The 22,258-nt window shown below is 36.4% G+C and overlaps 1 protein-coding gene across 1 annotated transcript in view; it reads left to right on the top strand.

Moving 5' to 3' along the window:
• The window catches only part of scn8ab (sodium channel, voltage gated, type VIII, alpha subunit b), a 101,456-nt gene that overhangs the window by 48,093 nt on the left and 31,105 nt on the right, over nucleotides 1-22,258 (top strand). The window contains exons 7-15 of the mRNA XM_056460204.1: nucleotides 1,210-1,431; nucleotides 3,344-3,407; nucleotides 3,776-3,917; nucleotides 4,742-4,948; nucleotides 5,035-5,310; nucleotides 12,217-12,543; nucleotides 16,318-16,450; nucleotides 16,797-17,035; nucleotides 21,211-21,384. Of these exons, the coding sequence (XP_056316179.1) occupies nucleotides 1,210-1,431; nucleotides 3,344-3,407; nucleotides 3,776-3,917; nucleotides 4,742-4,948; nucleotides 5,035-5,310; nucleotides 12,217-12,543; nucleotides 16,318-16,450; nucleotides 16,797-17,035; nucleotides 21,211-21,384 (1,784 nt within the window). The remainder of the gene's footprint in view (nucleotides 1-1,209; nucleotides 1,432-3,343; nucleotides 3,408-3,775; nucleotides 3,918-4,741; nucleotides 4,949-5,034; nucleotides 5,311-12,216; nucleotides 12,544-16,317; nucleotides 16,451-16,796; nucleotides 17,036-21,210; nucleotides 21,385-22,258) is intronic.

The raw sequence follows: 22,258 nt of genomic DNA, 5'->3' as shown, positions 1-22,258 counted from the left end.
TTTACACTTTAATATAAATATTAAACTGCAAAATTTTTATTAATTTGTAATAATATTGTTATTAATTTGTAATATTATTTCAGTGTTACTTTTGAATATGTGATGTGTATTTGTCCCCATTTACACTGGCAGTTAAATGTGACCCAATTCCGATTTTTTTGCTTATATGTGACACAGATCAGATTTGTTCTATGACCATGTAAACAAAAAAAACACATATAAAAATATTCAGAGATTGGTTTCAGGCCTCCTTCATATGTGGAAATAAATCAGATATGAATCGGATATGTGACAATGCGACTATCATGTAAACAGGAAGATCGAATTTATTGAAGCATTCCGTTTGGATGTCATTAAACTTGTGACAATGTGGTACTTCTCCGCGGTTTAATGACATAGATAGAAAAGCGTGTGTGTGCTTATCCTAAAATTTCGGACCCACTGCTCCTCATTAAAGCCTGCCACAATTTGCTCCCACCAGACCTGAGATCTCTCTCGTACCCACAAATTCCTCTGAATGGTGGAGGACACCATATATAATCCATAGTCGCAAGCAGTGATGACGGCCCTTTCCCACCTTCTCCGCCTCGACGTCAAAAATAATTTTAAAGTTGGGCAAACTTCGCATATTTCGCCGAGCTAAAAGCAAGACACTTTCTTCCATCGTGGCTAGTGTGGCGCAGATGCTAGAACCTGCTAGATGTCATAAATTTTATGGCAAGTGTAACAACATGAATCAGATATGAGTCACAATTACAAGAACGTGTAAATGGACAGGCAAACAAATCAGATATAGGCAAAAAATCGGAATTGGGCATCAAGACCTGACAGGGTAAACGTGGCCTTAGAGACAACTTTCGAAAAAAAAAATCTTATTGTTCCCAAACCTTTGAATGTTTGACAAGTGAATTATTGTAATAATCTATATCAAAACATCTGTTAAAAATAGAACAGAATAAAATAATAATTTATTGTAGTATTGTATTGAGGGTATATTTTTATTAGAGGACATGACGTTTTTCCAGTAAGAGTATATAATGTACAATGTATAAGTGTAGAATATATAACAAACAAATAATATTCTGCGTGTGGTGTGAGTGTGCTCTTATATCCCTCTTTAAATGACTGTGTGTGTGTGTGTGTCAGGTTAAAAACATTCCCTGCAGACTGTATATTCCCCGATGTGTTTGTCTCCTATTCCACCCACAGGGCTGAAAACCATTGTGGGAGCTCTGATCCAGTCAGTGAAGAAGCTGTCGGATGTGATGATTCTGACTGTGTTTTGTCTGAGTGTGTTCGCCCTAATCGGTCTACAGCTGTTTATGGGTAATCTTCGGCAAAAGTGTGTCATCTGGCCATTCAATTCAACTGAATCCTACCTGGCCAACGGCAGCAGGGGTTTCGACTTTAACGAATACATCATGAATGATAGTAAGTTGAAAAAGCTTTGACTACTTTGGCATCAAACAGCTGCTTTATTGCAAGAAAAGGCATAGTAATGTTCACAGTTCAGTATAACAAGACTCAGCCACGTGTGCGTTTGAGAAGTGTATACATAGTCTGTGTAATTAGTCCTGAACAGCTTCAGCTGTGTTTGTTTGCAATCATGGGGATCTAGGCCAGGTGTGTGAGTGGTGCATGACTGGATATGTAGTTCTTTTGCTGGCAGATTTGTAGTTCTCCAGCGATCTCCATGGACTAGATCGCTGGTGACTGTGACAGTCTTTTAAATACATTTAAATCACTTTTTGTGTGGGAGAAATAATTATAAAATGCATTCAAATCTAAAATGACTTACCTCACTATTGCCAAGAAAACTATTTTAATAAACTCCAAAAATTGGATAATCTTAACCACCATCTCCTTATTGAAAATATTACATTCACACATAAAAATTAACTGTCAAATTCTTTCAGAGAAAGAAAATCAAGCTGTAGAATGGCCTAGCCAATCACCTGACTTAAATGCAATAGATAATACAAAATCAGATTTGATAGAAGAGACCCACAAAACCATCAAGAGTTTTACACTCTGTTGAAGTCACAAAAAAATCACACCTGAGCAATGCATGTGAATTCATTCTACTCATGAGAGTCATCTTTAAGCTGCCATCAACCAAAAAGCCTAAACTTAGTCAAACAGACAAAACTTTTTCTTTTTTTTTTCTTAGCTATTAAATACAGTGGGGGAAAGTATTGAACATGTCATGTTTTTTCTAGGAAAAATATTCTAAAGGAGCTGTTGAAACCAGATTTAGGCAAAAATCCAAACAATACAAACATAAAAATAAAAAAAATTGTTTTGTGTAATAACCATGAAATGGCACCAGGAAAAAGTACTGAACTGCTGCTCATATGGAGAATGAAGTCATATGCATTGCTCAGGTGTGTTTTTCTTACAGACTTCAACAGAGTGTAAAACTCTTGATGGTTCTGTGGGTCTCGTCTGTCCAATCTGATCTTTATCTTGTATTTTATATTGGATTCTTTTTTTATATTCAAGTCAGGTGATTGGCTGGGCCATTCTACAGCTTGATTTTCTTTCTTTGAAAGCATTTGAGAGGTTCTTGACTGTGTTTTGGATCATTGTCTTGGTGAAATGTCCATTCTGGTTTCATCTTCATCATCCTGATAATGTAGATGTTAGACTGAAGCAGCTGCTATTAATTTACACTGATGAAATGCAGGTGCTGGTTGCTGAATAACTACTGAGAGATTTCAGCTTCTGTCTAGACTTTCACTGCCTTTCCACACCTCCCTTTCTTCATGTGTTTAATACTTTTTCCCTGTGTTATTTATGTTATTACACATAACTTCATTTGCAAACTAGTTAGATTTGTTTTCTTTTTATATATGGATTGAATACTTATTTACCAAACTGTATGTCCATCTTTACCAGTATCTGGAATCCACTTCGTCAACATCTTAATATATTTTAATTGCACTCAAACCCACAAACTCTTCCACACACAACCTTGTTTTCTGTCGTTATAAATGTTTTTTCTCTTTACACTAATTTATTTATTATAATTTCTTTTCCTCCTCTCTTTAACTTCTTTCCAAATTCAAAACTCATACACAATTTAGAGATTTACATTCAATGACCATAACACTGTTAGTGTCAATGACCAATGACACACTAACACCTCACATAATTAATACATATACATTTAATCTCAGTTTGTGCTTTTGTTTAATTTTTTCATGTTTATTGTTAAATCTACTTGCTGTATTTTGTTTTTGTTGAAAGCAGTTAAAATAATAATAAAAACTAAAATGACTATTTCGAGAGGCGATTTCAGACATAGTTTTCAGGTTTTTACTAGTCTCCCTTCTCGTTTCAGCGAACTTCTACTTCCTGCCAGGCATGTTGGATGCACTGCTATGTGGAAATAGCTCAGATTCAGGGTGAGCAGTGAAAACATACACCTACAGTTATTCAACATTTCCACTACTAAATCTAAATACTAAATGTATTTCATTATTTCAAGTCTGTAAATTACATTTACACATGAAGCACTTTGCAGTGACCTTTCAATGTCAAGATATGTTGCGTTAAAAAAAATCACAGCATTGTAAAAAGCCATTAGTTGAATTTGCTTAAAAAAAAAAAAGAGTAAACTTGTCTTGTAAATAATAAGTAAACAAATAATCTGCATTATCCTAAAAGTTAAGTCAGTGGGTTTACAGACTTTATTAAGTAAAGTAACTAATCGCTTTGTACAGTGTGGAGTATTGGTGCGTTTATTTGAGTGTATTTGTGTGTGTATTTGTAGGCGGTGTCCGGAGGGCTATACTTGCATGAAGGCTGGACGCAACCCAAACTATGGCTACACAAGCTTTGACTCCTTCGGTTGGGCTTTTCTTGCTCTCTTCCGACTGATGACACAAGACTTCTGGGAGAATCTGTACCAGCTGGTTCGTATTCATTCCTCTAACTCTTGCTTTATATATATATATATATATGCTTCTTCTGTTTAACACTGTTGCATATATTCCAAGTTTATGTTGTACTAGTGGATTTTCTTCTTTTTGTGTCACTTTTTGTGACTGAGTGTGGAGTCAAGGGAGCTGTCGTCTTCATTACATCCTACTGGACTCCTGCAGAAATCATGTTCAGGGATGAGCTAAAGTATTTAAAACTTATTAGCATGCTAGTATGAACAGAATTAGACCAATGAAGCAATTGCTGATGAGAGAGGAATTACGATGCAGCAGAGCTTTTATGATGTCCCAGTTGACTGCTTCTTGTTCTTTCAGTCTTGATCACGTAAAGATAATGTATCATATTAAATACATTTTACATGTTTATAAGGCTAATAAAACACACAATATAGTAAATCCTATAAAAGTTGGGGTTTTTATCAAACAAGCAAACTGGAAATCAAGTGTGTCCGACGTCATTAGCATGACAACACAGGACTTGATCCATGTCACTAGTTAAAATCTCCTATTTCTCTGGATTTGAACTTTTTTCAAGAATGTAAGTACACAAGCCCACAAACTCTGTGTTTTTACTTCAACCCAAAATGGGCCTGAGGTATTTTGAGCAGAACAATTGGGTAAATTTGGAATAATAGGACCCCTTTAAACCAAATTGGTACTGTATCAGCCCTCTGAATTGGATTACTCAGTCCACCACTTGGATACACCCCTGATATTGCATGCATTAAGTAAGTTGTAAGATATTTGTGCTAACGTGTTTCAAACAATTACAAAAGCCATGTCCTTCTTTCTCTTAGACTCTACGTGCTGCGGGAAAAACATACATGATCTTTTTCGTTCTGGTGATCTTTGTGGGATCATTCTACCTGGTGAATCTGATCCTGGCTGTGGTGGCCATGGCTTATGAAGAACAGAACCAGGCCACCATTGAGGAGGCCGAACAGAAGGAGGCAGAGTTTAAAGCCATGCTGGAGCAGCTGAAGAAACAACAGGAGGAGGCACAGGTACACGAATGCAATCATCCAGTTTTATGATGTATTCCCTGTGTCCCTGTTTTCTTAAATTAATTCTCAATCCTGTCCATTGCTAGGCCAATGCCATGGCTACTTCAGCAGGTACAGTCTCTGAGGATGCAGTGGAGGACGATGGCGGAGGCCATCTGTCCCGCAGCTCCTCTGAGGTGTCCAAACTGAGCTCCAAGAGTGCCAAGGAGCGCAGGAACAGAAAGAAGAAGTGGAGGAAAGAGCAGGAGGAGAAAGGAGACAGTGAGAAAGTAGTAAAGTCAGAATCTGATGATGGCAGCAAGAGGAGCCGCTTCCGTTTTAGAGACAACAGGCTTGGGCGGAAGGCCTCCATCATGAATCAGGTGAGTTAAAACATAAAAAGCATCATCCGCCTGAGGTCATGTTAAGGGATGTGTATGATCTCTCTGGCCAGGGAAGAAAATGTACATGTACAGTGAATTTCATGAAGAGGAAGTCATCATTATTAAGTTCATTCAGACTTTAAGAAGTACACTGATGTGCAAAATATTTGTTCATAGGTTTATTTTCTTTCGTTATTTTGACAAACTAGTCATTTTTGTTGTCATTCTGGAGTAAACTGTCATCTGTGATTAAATGAATATATACTGTACAGGAAACTTGTTCATTTTATTCTGTTCGAGGGCTTTGAGGCTTTTACTTCAACATTTAGCAGATATTTGGGTAGTTGGCATGTCCTGTCTTTGGTAGGAACTATACTCTAAAACTATTTTTATTAATTGTAATAATTATGCCTAAAGCTTTTATTTCCTTACATTAGTTTATGGTATTTGGAATCATCATATATTTTTACAAATAATTTGTCACACTGTGCAGTATCATTGAAAAATATAGAAAACTAAAGTTTAACATTTTCACATTCAATGTACATTTAAATGTTAATTATTAGCATTCAGCTTTAAGGAGTATACACTAAACGGCCACTTTATTAGGTATACCGTACTAGTACCGGGTTGGACCGCCTTTTACCTTCAGAACTGCCTTAATCCTTCATGGCATAAATTCACAAGGTACTAAAATATTCCTCAGAGATTTTGGTCCATATTGACATGATAGCGTCACACAGTTGCTGCAGATTTGTCAGCTGCACATGCATGATGCGAATCTCCCATTCCACCACATCCCAAAGATGCTCTATTGAATTGAGTTCTGGTGACTGTGGAGGCCATTTGAGTACAGTGAACTCATTGTAATGTTCAAGAAACCAGTCTGAGATGATTTGCACAATGACATGATGCGTTATCCTGCTGGAAGTAACTATCAGAGGATGGGTACACTGTGGTCATAAAGGGATGGTCAGCAACAATACTCAGGTAGGCTGTGGTGTTGACATGGTACTAATGGACCCAAAGTGTGCCAAGAAAATATCCCCCACACTATTACATCACCACCATCAGCCTGAACCGTAGATACAAGGCAGGACGGCTTCAAGGTTCGACAAGTTGTGCGTTCAGAGATGCTCTTCTGCATACCTCAGTTGTAATGAGTGGTTATTTGAGTTCCTGTTGTCTTTCTATCAGCTCGAACCAGTCTGACCATTCTCCTCTGACCTCTGGCATCAATAATGAACACTTACAGAACTCCTGCTCACTGGATATTTTCTCTTTTTCGGAACATACTCTGTAAACCCTAGAGAAAATCCCAGTAGATCAGCAGTTTCTGAAATACTCAGACCAGCCTGTCTTGCACCAACAACCAAGCCACGTTAAAAAAATCACTTTTCTTCCCCATTCTGATGCTTGGTTTGAACTGCAGCAGATCGTCTTGACCATGTCTACATGCCTAAATGCATTGAGTTGCTGCCATGTGATTGGCTGATTAGAAATTAGCATTAACAAGCAGTTGGACAAGTGTACCTAATAAAGTGGCCGGTGAGTGTATACAGTATATATTATTTTAAAATAAATACATTGAAAAGTGTTTCCAGCATTTTATGACCTTATATTAATTTATTACATGTACAATTCTTGTCTCACAACAGGAGCATTTAAAAAAATGAACGAATTAAAAAACCTCATTGTTGAAAGTTGTGACTAAATGGCTGACATAAATCTAAATGGCCGTCATAAATTGTCCTTTAAACACCACCTATCTATTCATAGACTTGTTATGCACTTCTGGGAACATTAAAAAATTTGATAAGTCATCTTCCACACTGATGCCTATGCATGTTTTATCCAATGAAATGCCCCGTACAATCCTAATCATAAACCCTAAAGTAGCAGTAGCATGTTGTCTCTTGCTTGTTTATTTGACAGGCAGTATTTCATTACTAGCATTAATGATTATCTTTACAAATATGCTCTCTGATAATACTGACTTGCCTCTTTTGCAATGTGTTACATCGCAAGCCTCTTTACTAACCTCTGGTATTTGCTCATGTACTGCCCATTCGCACACACAGCCCAGCCCTTGATACTCCCGTTCTCTGCTCTGTGCAGTCTCTAGCACTTTCCGCTGAGTCATCGTCCACATCACCAAGGTGATTAGACAAAGTGCTTGAGTCTTACACTCAAAGATCAGAAGAAGAGGAAGTGGCCATCTATCTAGCGCTGTAATTCTTCCCATCTCGCTCATTGTCTTGCTTTGGGCTGCAGCTTATGGATTTATGATTGTACGCATTTCTTTATGTCTAAAAGCTCCGTTTAAATAACTCATCGAATCTGTTCATTTGATCTCTCTCATCGGTTAACATCGTCACCTTCGTCTGATTTAGCCACCTGTTTTAGATGAATCTGTGTATGTTGTTGCGCAGAGATGTGGGGTATGGCACGAGAATGCCATACTTTCACTGGGCCTGTGAATTATTTAACCGCCTGCTATAAATCTTTCATCTGATGAGAGCTGTAATATAGTGTGCTTAGGCAGGAAGTTATACTCCTGGGCCGCACCCTGCAAATCCTGCTCAGATCAGCCTGCTCGTAATAATAATGGACAAAAAAGCACCTTATTAGGCAATTACACTGCCTTTAATTGGAAGCTGGTTTCCTGATATTAGTTGTTACATTGTGACCCAGTGTAGTGTTTTGTTCCCCCCTATGGAAAGCTACCGCATAAGAGATTGTTCTGGATATTTAAATAACACTAAGCAATCTCCAAAGGACTTTTCCGTTGCAGCACTGCGGTCTCAAGCCTTTACCAGATCAACCCACTTCTCCTCAGCGAGCGATCTGAGAAAAATAGTCCCTGCTGAGAGCGCATTTGGGCCTCTTTCTGCTGTTTGTAGTCTGCAGTGGTCAACCGCTCCATTAGGGAGAAGGCTCTCAGCCGCGCCGCAGAGAAAACGCCTGCGCTAGCAACTAGCATTCTGCATTATCAGTGCATTTTAGCAGCACAGTTAGAACTCTGCAATATTAGTAGTCTCAACTAGCATCTTGGATCATCTGTGAATTTCAGATGGGATGTGAGTTTTAGCCAGAAGCCAGTGTTCTGCAGTTAAGATAACTGCTTCGCTTTGGTATATGTGCAGTGGATTTATAGTATGAGCTATTGGGCTATTAAAAATAAAGTAGGTTTTGCAGTGATTACATAGAAGAAGCATTTTTATTTCCCTAAAGAACCTTTTAGTAAAGAGTTTGAAAAGGACGTTTGAGTGAACATGTACAGTAGATATTATGTACTTTATATTATATACTTTTCATTGGACATAGTATATCCAATGAAAATTATTCTTATATATCCAATGAAAAGTATTCTTAAAAATGAAGGTTCCAAATGCTTTGCAGTGCTACCATAGAAGAAACATAATGGGTTTCCTAAAGGTCCTGAGAAATGCTTTTTTTGAAATGTGCATTTTTATTCTATGTTTGGAGGTGGGGGGGGGGGGGGGATAAGGACATGGTGGCTGAACAATGCAATTTGGAAACATCGCAAATGATGAACGAAGAGTTCAACATCAGAAGAAATGAAAGAAGAGTTCAATCAAGAACAAGTTTGGAGCGCATATTTGATGCATAAGAAGTTAAAAATGCACACCTATAAGTCTAATAGTTCTTTACTAAAAGGAAAGGAATTAAGTTTTATCTCTCTAATAATTTAAGCCAGCTTTTAGTGAACTTGCAATACTGTAAAAAAAAAAAACACAGAACTTTCAGTTGTTATATGTAAAAAGGCCTAAATACATGTAATACCATTCAAATATGTTGCTCGTCTCCAAACACTCTCATTCCCATCCAGCAGAGAGTGTCTATGTGAACTCCACCATGCGCGATTCAGAGAGCAGAAATTTGCCAACATGCGACCATGTAGAGACAGAAATGACATGCTGTTGTGTAAATAAGATAGTACATACGGCTATTTAGCTTGTTTAATAAAGGAAGTTGTGATCTGGCGCTATATAGAAAATAACATTAACTTGACTTCAAGGGGGGCGGCGAAAGCCGTTGGGAGGGCGGGACGCCCCCCCTAATACAATGGTAGGGGAAACACTGCAAAGTATCGTACCAGAATCTCAAAATTATTGTATTTGGAGGAAAATTATCATACATCAAACGGAGAGTATACAGCTATTATCTAGACAAATAGCATTTTGACACAACGTGCAAATTACCAGAATACAAAAAAAAAAAGGCGTACCTTAGTGGGAAGGTTTAAACACCTTCCAGTCACTCATCGCGTACCAGCATGTTGCCAGATGTTTGGTTTCCATATTGTGTTATTAGGAATTTTTTTAGACATTCACTTGAAAATACACTTTTTTAAAACATAAACATAAAACTTACATTTAAACAATTAGACATTAAAAAAAAAAAAAAAAAAAAAACAGCGAACAAAAAAAATCAACATGCATTCCCCCACCAACTACCTACCACTGCTATCCAACAGTAAACATAGGTACTAAAGGCATAGTAAACATATCAATCACAAGTTTGTAAAAAGGAAATAAAAGGGGACCAATTTTTTTCAAATAACAAAACCTTGTCTATTAGAGTATATCAGATTTTTTCCAGATGTGGTGTACCTGTTAACTCTGTCAGCCATAATTTAAGAGTTTCTTCCAAAACAAAAGGATACATTTTTTGGCAGAACTCAACCCATATCAAACAAACTGTTGTTGTACTCGTCTCAAAAAAGTCTCAAAAATTCTTCGGAAACTTCAAATATTAATACAGGATCTGGTTCAATTGGAATGTCTAATGTAACAGAAAAAACTAAATATTTTGTTCCAGAAACTCTAATTTGGGACACATAGCATAGGAATGAGATAGAATTTGTCACACACTGGGGACACGTCTGGAAATATTTTATTTAATTTACACTTGGAATAATAAAGCCTATGAAGCACTTTAAACTGATTGCGTTAATGGAACATCTGTGAACCAGTTCAAGACTTTGTTCCCAAATTTCACTTGCAATTTCAGTGTTGCCAGATGTTAAGGAATTCATTTTGTGGTATAAATTGGACGCTGTCATGGACTGCAACATAGTGCTGGTTGGCTTGAAAGCAATGCACCCTCCCGAATTTTTAACACACTCTGAGGTGTGCACGAGCCCATTCAGAGAATCTATAATGAAACAATTTCATGGCTTTGTTTTGATGAGATTAACTTTGGAAAAACACGTTCTCATGATGGATATAAATGGGGAAAAACGAGAACATCATGGGCAAACTCCCCTGTCCTTCTCACCTTCCTTTTCAGCACTAATTATGAAAATTGTATTGCTTAAACGAATGAACTCAGCCTGAAAACTACTGACTTAAGCACGGCCGCGTGCAGTAGGTAAGTTGACTCTTGAGAGAGCCATTCTCCACATTGATTGGCTGAGAAAATATAACCTAAGATGAGATGGGTAACGTGGCTAATGCCGCATTCTCTCACAGACAGTAGACAAAAGATGCAGCTAGATCAATAAGTATAGCAGCCCTAAGATTACAGTGAAATTCATTATAAATGCCATAAAATTGTGAAATTATTGTACATTATAGGTTTTTTTTCATGATTGATCATATATCGTACAGAGGTCGAAATTATCGTACAAATATGATAATTATCGGATGTCTGACAAAGATGGGACACAGAGTTGCTCCTCCCTTTTAAAAAACACCTAATAGTGTTTTATTTCATCACAGGTCTGCCATTGAGAGTGGTCAAGCTAAAGCACATCAAATGAGAAGCGTCTTGAAGGGGGTGGAGCATGTCAGATACTAGAAAGCATTTGATTGGTTTAGATTTGATGAGAAGCTGAAGTATGAGATAACGAGAAAAAATTTTCATCCATTTAGATGGAAGTGACAAAGTGCAAGCTTTGGATGTTTATGTTGATGCACTTCCAACTGAAACAGAATATTGAGTATGGAGGGTGACTTTCTTTTTGCGCACCATTCGCTCATAGCAAACTAATGGTAAGAATGTGTCAAACTGACTTCAACAGAAGGATCATGATTTATTATTACTAAATATAATTAATTATAATTATTATTATTATTATAGGCGACATGGTGACTCAGTGGTTAGCACTGTCTCCTCACATCAAGAAGGTCGCTGGTTTGAGTGTTCATGTGGGTTCACTGTCCAAAGACATGCGGTACAGGTGAATTGAATAAACGAAATTTGCCGTAGTGTGTGTGTGTGTGTGTGTGTCTGTGTGTGTTTTATCAGAGTTTTTTTTACATGCACGGTATTTTATGTGTACTCATTTTCACTCTTACTTATTTTGTACAGATTTTTTTTTGCATGTTAGTACAATTATTATTGTTTTGCATTGTATTATTTTATTGTTATTTTAATTGCTTTCTAATTAAGGCACCATAAATTACCCTTATTTATGAAATGAGATTATGAAATTATGAAACGAGATTTATGAAATAAATATTTATAAATAAGTGTACCCTGCCTCGAAATATCCTGTATAGTATCAGGGCAGTTACAATATGTCCATAGGGTCATATAGTCAATGAGTTTAATTAGTTTTTATTAAGCTAATAGTATCGATTGTTAATATTAGCTGATGTTAAATCTTTTCATGGAAAGTTATTAAAGTTGTTATATCTTAACAAAAAAAAGAATAATTGCTCTGAAAGAATAGTGAAGCGTGGCTTTCCGAATACCAGAAGCTGTTCAATTATTCATGCAATGACTCTGGTCAGCAGTTATTGTTCCCCACGTCTCTGTCAATACAAGACAATCAGAGCAATATTTTGGAAGGAATCATTTCAACTCAAATGTCTGTTTATATGTAGCACTAAAATTCCTCATTCTCATGAGTGTGGTCTTTTTTTCTCCCCCTAGTCGCTGTTGAGCATCCCTGGCTCACCCTTCATGTCACGCCGCAGCAGTATATTCAGCTTCAAGGGCTCAGAGAATGAGTTTGCAGACGATGAGCACAGCACGGTGGAGGAGAGCGAGGACCGCCGCGGCTCTCTCTTCGTCCCGTACAGACGCAGCAGCTACAGCGGCTACAGTCAGGGCTCCTCTCGAATTAACCCGCTGGCTCCACACCCAGGCTGCAAGCGAAACAGCACGGTGGACTGCAATGGCGTGGTGTCTCTGATCGGGCCTGGACCTGGCCGACTACTGCCTGAGGTGAAAATAGATAAGGCAGCTTCTGATGACAGTGTAAGGACGTCCACAGGGGGCAGGTTCAGAGTATAGGCATGACAAGAGTGGCCGACTATGATTCCAGTTCAGATTTTCCCCCTTTCCATTGACTGCATTTTGACTCTGTCCTTTCCTTTAAGTATCTAGGTTTCTGGTCTGTTCTTTCTCAACTCTATAAACAATCCCCTTTTCCTCCTTTTCTGTCTTTCTATTTTTCTTATTTCACGCAAGTTTTGAGTTCTACCAGTCCCTGCCAGCGTTTCCCCTTCTGTGAATGGCATGACCAATCCAAAAAAATACAAATAAGGTCAAAGTCGAGGTCAAACAATTAACACATTTTAAACTCATTTCTAATAACTAACTTTTTGTTTTGGCCTTGATGACAGTAAATAATCATTTTTAATACTAGTATTTCGCTTAAAGAGCAAGTTAAATGCTTAACTAGGGATAATTAGGTTAACTAGGCAAGTCATTGGGCAGTCATTGGTTTGTTCTGTACCCAATCGAAAAATAATAATGAATTTCATATCATTTGGCTAATAATATTGACCTTAAGAATTGTTTTAAAAACTGCTTTAATTACAGCCAAACTAAAACAAATAAGGCTTTCTCCAAGAAAAAAAAAAGAAATACGGTGAACGTTTCCCTGCTCTTTTAAAGAGCCCCAATTTTGCATTATAAAAGGTCATTTTTTGGTTTCCAACAACAGGCTGATTTGCATGCAAGGTCAAAAAACACCTTCGTTGTTTTATTCTATGCATTTATTTTCCAATTATCCCAACGACTCCCATATGTCGATTGGTCCGATGACCCAGTCTGTTGTGATTGGTTGACTGGCATCAGCACCAGCATGGCTATGAAGTGGCACAGAGTATGTGAGAGCCCAATGCAGAAATGCAATAAAGCAGTGCAGTTAAACACCAGCATATTACTCTACTCTTAAACTTATCTCCAAGTAACAACAACAACAACACACATTCAGTATTAATCCACGCCATGGCAAAAGTTGAACTGTTTTGAAAATTGGTTTTAATCGGTAAAGGAGGAAGCACTCGATTTTCAGCGTGGTTTTGAACGGGGTTTTACACCTGAGATATAGAGTACAAGCACTGATCTATAACACATACGTGATTACAAGCCGAACCCAACATGATTCATTTATTCGACTCTGAGTCGACTATTTTGTTAAAGAATTATTAGGTTTAAACACTGTGCGCATTCAGATTTAAACCTCAGCTGAATGTTTACATTTACTTAGAGTTGTGTTACACACTGCATGGAAGCTCATTTTCAAAAACCCATAATAGGGGCTCTTAAAACATCACTTAGGAAATATATGAAAAAAAAATACATAAATAAGTTCAGACATAAAATATATATCTTTACAACCTAAAAATGAAGATTGTGAATAATGTCTGTCCTTTCTCTAAGTCTATTGACCTAAAAATCTGACAGTGTTCATAAAGAGATCAAAATACTAATCCATATGAATCTAGTAGTTTAATTCAAGTCTTTTAAAGAGGCATGATCGCCTTTTCCCCCACTTTCACAGGCAACGCTTAAGGCTATTACTAGACTAAATTGCATGTTTGAGCTGTCTTAACTGAGATAACTTGCAGTGACAAATCTTAAAATATGTCAGCGCCAATGATTAGCCTCACGGACACCAATAATGTGCAGTGCCATTTTTATAAAAGCTGCTTAAATGCCCTAATTTAACTAAGACGGCATAGTCCTGGCTTAAGCTAAGCCCTGTTCATGGTGGGCCTTTATGTAATGAACAGATTTATTTTAGGCTTTCATTCACTATTAAAAAGCGTTCAAATTGGGTCACAAATGTTCAGACATGCTTCCTTAACGTGAACTTGTACAAAAAAAACAATAATGTTTTCAATTTCATGCATCAGTCACACGTTATGATTGACTTTGTGTGTATGTTTTCTTATCAATGTTTACATGTGAATAAAAAAAGTCAAAATGGCATTTATCACTAATGAAATCACATAATTTACATACTAATTACATCAAATAAGGTGCCTACTATACTCGTCTGGCCATATTTAACCCCTAAAAATGTGTGATGCAAGAAAAAGCTATTCTAACCTTTCCAATAACAGCATTCTGCCTCATTTTAGTTAGCATGGTGGATTGACATCCTTATACTCTCTTTGCCTTCTCCTCCTGTGTGAAAAGCATGATGTCGGGCTCAGTTTTCACCCAGCATGCACTTTCAGACATTCAAATGAAAATGCAGCTGTCACATTATTGCTTAATAAAATCTTGATGAAATTACCTAAACTTTAAAGAACAGTGAACATTAATGATAGAAGAATTTAAACAGTGTCTTGACCAACACTTATACAACTGAACTGATATTCTAATGCCAGTGAAAACTGGGCCTTAAGTAGTGTGTGTGATTTTTCTTATTGCAAGATCATCTTGTCTGAAAGACAAGAACATTTTAATCGCCCTGCAGTGATGAATATGTTGTCTTGTAACTGAATTAAAGGGATAATTCACTCCAAAAGGAAAATTCTGTGATCCTCGACTGACCCTTGAATTGCTTATTGAATTCTGTTGAACACAAAAGAAGATATTTTGAAGAAAGCTGAAAACCTGTAACCATTAACATTCATAGTAGGCAAACAAAGTCAATGGCTACAGGTTCACAACCTTTTTCCAAATATCTTTTTGTGAAAAAAAAGTCAAGGGTCAGTAAATGAATTTTAATATTGGGGAGACCTACCGTAAAAGCCCTAAATATAAAACATACTTTTGATTTCAATATAATATATTTTTTTAATATAACATTTATAAATTTTATCTAATTTAAATTTCAGTTTAATTTTTTAATTTTTTTTTTCTAATTTTCGAAATATAAAACTAAATATAAATGGTCTTTCTTATTTACATTCCCAGATATCGTAGAGTTAAACAAATAATGTTTTCGTCAAACTCTATAAAGAAAAAGTAATAAATAAATGAACAAACAAAAACAGTGACTTTTTATTTTTTTATTTAATTTTTTTACATTTTTCATACAAAATTTTCCTCCAAGGCAATGGTTCACAGTACTTTGACGCCATTGAGTGGCACTATGACTTTTTCAGTTTGTGAATTGCTGGATAAAAGACAATTATTTTTACTCTTAATTTCCTTATAAAATACTTCAGAGCTTGGTATAACTAGAAAACATGTCTGCTTGTGAAAAGTTTCAAAACAGCCATGGTGTTCAAATATTTTATTGGTTACAGGACTTTTCCAGGTCTATAAATTGCACTTTAATAAGACTACCTCATTTTTTTTGACTACCTCACAATGTTTATGAGGAGGTGAATAAAAAGTTTATATTTATATGTCAAATATTAAACATGGTGCTTCTACTCAAAGTCTTAAGTTAACTTAAATAATGACTTAAACAGTGATTTAAAAGCATAGCAAAGATAAAGTTAAAGATGAAAGTTTGCATTTACTTTAGTTAAACATTTTTCTTTAGATCGCTACAGGGCTGTGGGTTCACATGGCGTTATCTTGCAAAAATGTAATTCTAATCTTTAAAAGCCGTTTGTTTGGTTGAATTAAACTACAACATGGTTTAGGGAAAGAATCCTCCTCAGGAATGCATCAGATAATTCAGTAGTGACTGAACACAACAATAAAGCTTGAGTGTGAGTTGCAGGTTACGGTTGGAGCTTGTGTTTCTGTCAGCATGTGCATGCGTGTTGGCATGGGTTAAAATATTTTTTGAAAATATCCCATCTCTGATTGACCTCATGTCTCTCCTGTTTACAGACAACAGAGGTAGAGGGGAAGAGGAAACACTCAGGTTCTCTTATGGTGTCCGTGGATCAGCTCAATACGTCCTTTAGCCGGAAGGAGCGAGCAAACAGTGCAATGACTGTTGTCACTAACACACTTGTGGAAGGTATGATCTAATCTTATCCATCCATCCTTCCATCCATCCATCCATCCATCCATCCATCCATCCGTCTGTCTATTTCTCTAATCATATACATCCAAAAAAGTATTTTGATGCTTGATCAAACCACTTATTTAGAATGAGCTGAAATAACACAGTACTTTAGATTTTTTTTTATGGCAACTTAATTGTTTTACATTCAGTCCACCTAAATTTGTTAATCTTAATCGATTTGTGTTGGGACAACATGAATAAACTGTGTGGAACCCTGCATTCATTTTACAGTGTACTTTCATATTAAAAAATTCTCAATCATTTTTGTCTTTTTCTCTTTGTCTTTTTACCTTCACAGAGTTAGAGGAGTCTCAGAGAAAATGTCCGCCCTGCTGGTATAAATTTGCCAACACATTCTTGATATGGGAGTGTTGTCCAATCTGGATAAAGATAAAGGAGATTGTGAACCTCATAGTGATGGATCCATTTGTAGATCTGGCTATCACTATCTGTATTGTGCTGAACACAGTCTTCATGGCCATGGAGCATTATCCCATGACTCCGCGCTTCGAGGAGGTGCTTTCTGTTGGAAATCTGGTGAGAATTTGTCTATCCTTTTTTCAGACAATGTGGAAAATGATCCGGAACATTATTATAGTCATGTGAATGCAAAACTTTGTGGCATTGTGATTTATCGTAGTAATTTGTCATTTCAGAGATCACAGTCTTGCTAATTTTTTAATGATATCTGTTTAGTTGGATGCAGTAATATTTCTAAAGTGACCACGGTAAAATGTAATCAGTCAAGTGGGTATAAATAAGGAAAAAAATGATCACTAAAACATTTTAAGCACTACAGTGTGCTGTTTCTCAATCGTATACTAGATAGACTACTTTAAAACGTTCTAAACTAAACAAAACTAAAATATTCCATGTCTCAAGCATGTTTTAAAATATGGAACTGTAAAACACAATAAAGGTTTTGAAAAAATAAAAATAAAATAATTAAATAAACAAACAAAAGAATTAAATATAGATAAAAAAAAAGTAACACATTGGAAATATCCTAAAACAAAATGTAAAAAAAAAGTAACACTGTTGAACTGTACTGACACATTTCAATATAGCGATTGCAATAAATTATGCGAAATTACATGTATCTAACCCTGTGTAACTTGATAAAGGTTTTGGAACTTTCCACACTATAATAATGAAATAACACTTTCCAAAATATAATAATAAAAAGAAGAGCATTAAAAATGTAAATAAACAAAGTGTAACAATATTCTTCTGTTCATATGACATATTTGATACACTTAATATATTAATAGCAATAAATGATCCATTATTACATGTATTTAACCACTAGCTGACTCACATTACTTTGGCTTATTCCCTGATTTATCAGGGGTCGCCACAGCAGAATGAATCACCTGTATCTAACCATTAAAACAAAAGCTGCACTTTTTCTTCATTCATCATTCATTTTCATTCAGCTTAGTCCCTTTATTTATCAGAGATCACCACAGCGGAATGAACCACCAACTGTTCCAGCATATGTTTTACTTAGCGGATGGGAGCACTCTTGCGTTCACACTCATACACTATGGCCAATTTAGTTTAGTCCATTCACCTATAGTGCATGTCTTTGGACTGTGGAGGAAACCGGAGCACACTCACGCGAACACTGGAAGAACATGCTAACTCTACACAAAAAGCACCAACAAACCCAGCCAGGGCTCGAACCAGCAACCTCCTTGCTATGAGGCGACAGTGGTAACCACTGAGCCACCGTGCTGCCCTTTTTTTTTCTTAAAAATTAACAAAATCCAGTTAATACATGTGAGTACTTCATGAATCCATCTTACAAGCTGTGTTTTTGTCTTATCCTGAATTGCTACAATGAGGCTATATTAAGTGTTTACACTGGAACTATTTTAGATCTGTAGATCGATCCCTGCAGTGAAGAAGCCCAGTACCTATACGTGACCATCCATAAGCAGAAAAAAGTAGCTCCAGCTACAGTGTTCTTCTGCAGGAAACAGTTTTAATTAACTGCTAGAGCACCATATCTTACATATACAGTTTATTTAATGTTTTACTGTTCTGTTACTGTTTTTGTATTAATGGTATAAAATTTGGTGGCACGGTGGCTCAGTGGTTAGCACTGTCGCCTCATGGATGTTTCCCAGTACTGGGTTGTGGTTGGAAGGGCATCCGCTGCGTAAAAGATATGCTGGAATAGTTGGCTGTTTATTCCGCTTCGGCGACCTCTGAAATAGACACTAACCCAAAGGAAAATGAATGAATGAATGGTATACAATAAAAAAACGTATTTTTTAAACAAAACAACATTTCTGCACTTTTCATTTGCCCCCAAAAATTCGGTTTCAATCTTTAATTTAAAGACTTACTCAGCAAAGCTTTATAAATGCATTTAATTGATTGAAAAATCATGTAATTAATCTGATTGCATTTTTAAATCAATTGGCAGCCCTAAATTTAGTGGTTTCCTTTTTCAGTCTTAAGCATCTCCCCATTTCTGTAATGAGCAGTAACACTGGACCCTGTCCCACATTTCCATTTGAAGTTATGTCGCTGGCAGCGCTGATGTTTTCTCCTCTGTATCTGATATGCCTACAGTGAAAATGCAGTCTGCATTAAACCAATCTTCCACCACCAGGCCTTCTCAAGTATCCTCCATTACCTTTCCACTCCTCCTCATATTGGATTCAGCGCTTTCGCAGTATACATGCTCACAGTACTAAAGAATTGAAAGATATATGGATAGGTACTTGTACAGGAAGCAAAACATTAACATATCAGGCATCTCTGTGGATTAATACTGTGATGTGATTAGTGGTAGAAACATTTTTTAAAAATTAAGCAAACTGGCCTATTTCACAGTCTAGCATGCAGTGTTTTATTGAAAAATTGTGTTGGAAAGTTGGTTAAATGGTGCAATTCAGTGAAATCCAGCTACTTTTAAAAGACTATCTATTCTGCAGTTTTGCTGAAACTACTACTACTACTACTACTACCAAACTGAAACAAATACTGTGTGTGACGATGGACCACAAAACAAGTTGTGTTCATATTTTTGATATTGAGATTTATATCACCTGAAAGCTGAAATTGATGCATGGGGTATTTGACTCAAATAATATTTAGCTGAGATAAAACTATGGTAACACTTTATAATAACTACACACTATAAATGGTAGACTACTCTTAAATGCAAATGGTTTGTAAATAATGCACAACTTCATATAGTAATGAAAAATTAAACAGTAGCAAAAGATGAAAGTACTATTATTAAGCACATTTATAGTGTAATATTTTGTCAAGAACGCAGCATTTGTAGCTGTATTTATAAACTTCCTACTAATGTACTATATACTAATTATCTCAACATAGGCTCATTCTGAAAACGTAGCCCTATATACGTTTCTGGAGATTGCAAATTATGTAGCCAGAAGTCTGTACGGCTGCATTTCATTTTTAAAAACGAACGCCAGAGGGCTGTATGACGCCATTCCTTACCTCCGTGTGGATGGCTTTACCGCTGTTACCAGTTTGTATAGTTAGCTTGCCATGTACATTGATAGACTTGAGATGCAGAGAGGAGCTGACCACGACGACATGGTTGAAGTCCGGTGAAGAACGGTTCCAGAAAGCGGGTAAGACAAAAACAGAAGTCAAAAAAAAAAAAAAAGGTAAATAACAGGGTGAGAATGTGGTAAAATCTGGAAATGTGGTAAACATCAGGCAAGGGCTTTTCTTTTTCTGGATTGCTTTTAAAAATTGTCAGTTGGATTTAGAGAAGTGGGTGGTGCGGGTCAATCTCGGCTTTTGAAAATACTATTGGTTGAGTTTAGGGAAGGAGGAGGGTGGTCAGTCGATCAGTCATTCAGTCAGTCAAACAGTCAGTCAACAGCGGCCTCTGGTTGAGTCGCAAAAAACAAAAACTGCAAAAAAACATTGCTCCTGGGAAGTATTTGGCGCTCTCCAGAAATGTATATAGCAGTACGTTTTCAGAATGAGCCTGGGTTGAATTATCTACTTAATAATGTAGAGTTAACGCTTAACAAATGATAAATTAACTCTTTGCTAATGCTTATTAAATGATTTATAGTGTGTAGTTATTATAAAGTGTTACCAAACCTATTTGAAAATCTGCAATTTGAGGGTTAAAACAAATCTAAATATTCATATAAATAAAGTGCTTAGCAATGCACATTACTAATCAAGCACTGAGTTTTGATATAGTTACAGTAGGAAATTTACTAATAATCTTTAGGTAACATGATCATTACTTAATATTTAAAGGATTGTTGGCATTTTTAAAATGTATAATTTTGACTCATACATTGTACTGTTGGATACTGGCAAAAATGTATTCAACATACAGTAAGACAGGTTTTGTGGTCAAGGGTCTTATATTATAACCAAAACAAATAAGGGATTCAAAAGCCTGATTGCATAGTACGATGAGTTCAGAAGTTCAGATATGGACAATACTTCATGTAAATACAGGTGTGTGAAACAATTTGCGCTTCTTCTCTTTTTGTCACTTCCAGAAGTAGTCAAATGCATTTGATGGGGTTACACTCAGTGTATAAACACTCTTGTGGTTGTGCGCAATCGTGTCACAAAACACCACCTCCTCTCAGCCGAGCAGTTGTAATAGGATAACTGAAAACATGATAAAACCATGTTGCATTAACAATTCCCTAAACTTTTTTGTCTTCTTTCTCTTCTTTCTATCTCAGGTGTTCACAGGTATCTTCACAGCTGAGATGTTTGCAAAGCTAGTAGCCATGGATCCATACTATTACTTCCAGGAGGGCTGGAATATCTTTGATGGCTTCATTGTGAGCCTGAGTTTAGTGGAGCTGGGGCTGGCGGATGTAGAGGGCCTGTCTGTGCTCAGATCCTTCAGATTGGTGCGTTACCATAGCACGCACTTGTTTTTTGTGTTATAGGAAAAACTTTTTATAAGATTTACAAGCAATAGTTATTTGTACTTCATCATTTAAAATATATCTTTGAAGATATTCATTATTTTATTCAGCAAGTATACAAAAATGTAACATGACATGTGACATTCACATTGAACGTGACACAAAATACACCTTATATATAATAGAACCCTCAAAAAAGATCATTAGAGTAATAAATAGCACAACTAGATTTAATACATTAGAGTACTGGTACAGCTTTAAGGACCACATCAGCATGATATGATATTAAAAAAACTCTGCTTTGCGATTAAATGAAGTCAGTTTGAAATATATTGCAAAAAAACAACAACAGAAATGTGGTTCAAATAGCTCAACATTCTGCTCAATATTCTCTGTGAATAATTCACTAATGTACCCATATATTTATCTATGTATGAACCACACATGCTCACATCACAACACAGCTACAGGACATTTCTATCTAGTATACTTGTTCCTGCTGCTTGCATAGCGTTACTGTTCTGTCATGGCCACACTGGTAAAATGAAGCCTCACTGTTCATTCAATTTTTTGTTTTTTTAATGAACTCATTATTAATTTACTGGGTTCTATTTTAACGATCAGCATGGTCTAACATGGTTGTGCTAATTCACTTAATGAGTTATGAGTGTGTTTTGAGCTAATTTGCATTAAACCTATCAGAGTCTCATCTCCCATTCCCTTCAAAGACAGTTGCGTTGCGTCGTGTCACATTTGCTATTTACATGGCACGACATGATAACAGTTAAACAGACCATCTGCAGCGGGAAAATAATGAACGAGCCTCCTCCATTCGACCTCTTTGCTTTCACTTCAC

Source organism: Danio aesculapii, chromosome 6 (assembly GCF_903798145.1).
Source record: "Danio aesculapii chromosome 6, fDanAes4.1, whole genome shotgun sequence".
NCBI classification, from domain to species: domain Eukaryota; kingdom Metazoa; phylum Chordata; class Actinopteri; order Cypriniformes; family Danionidae; genus Danio; species Danio aesculapii.
The sequence above is the reverse complement of the archived record's forward strand: the minus strand, read 5'-3'. Positions and strand labels throughout refer to the sequence as shown.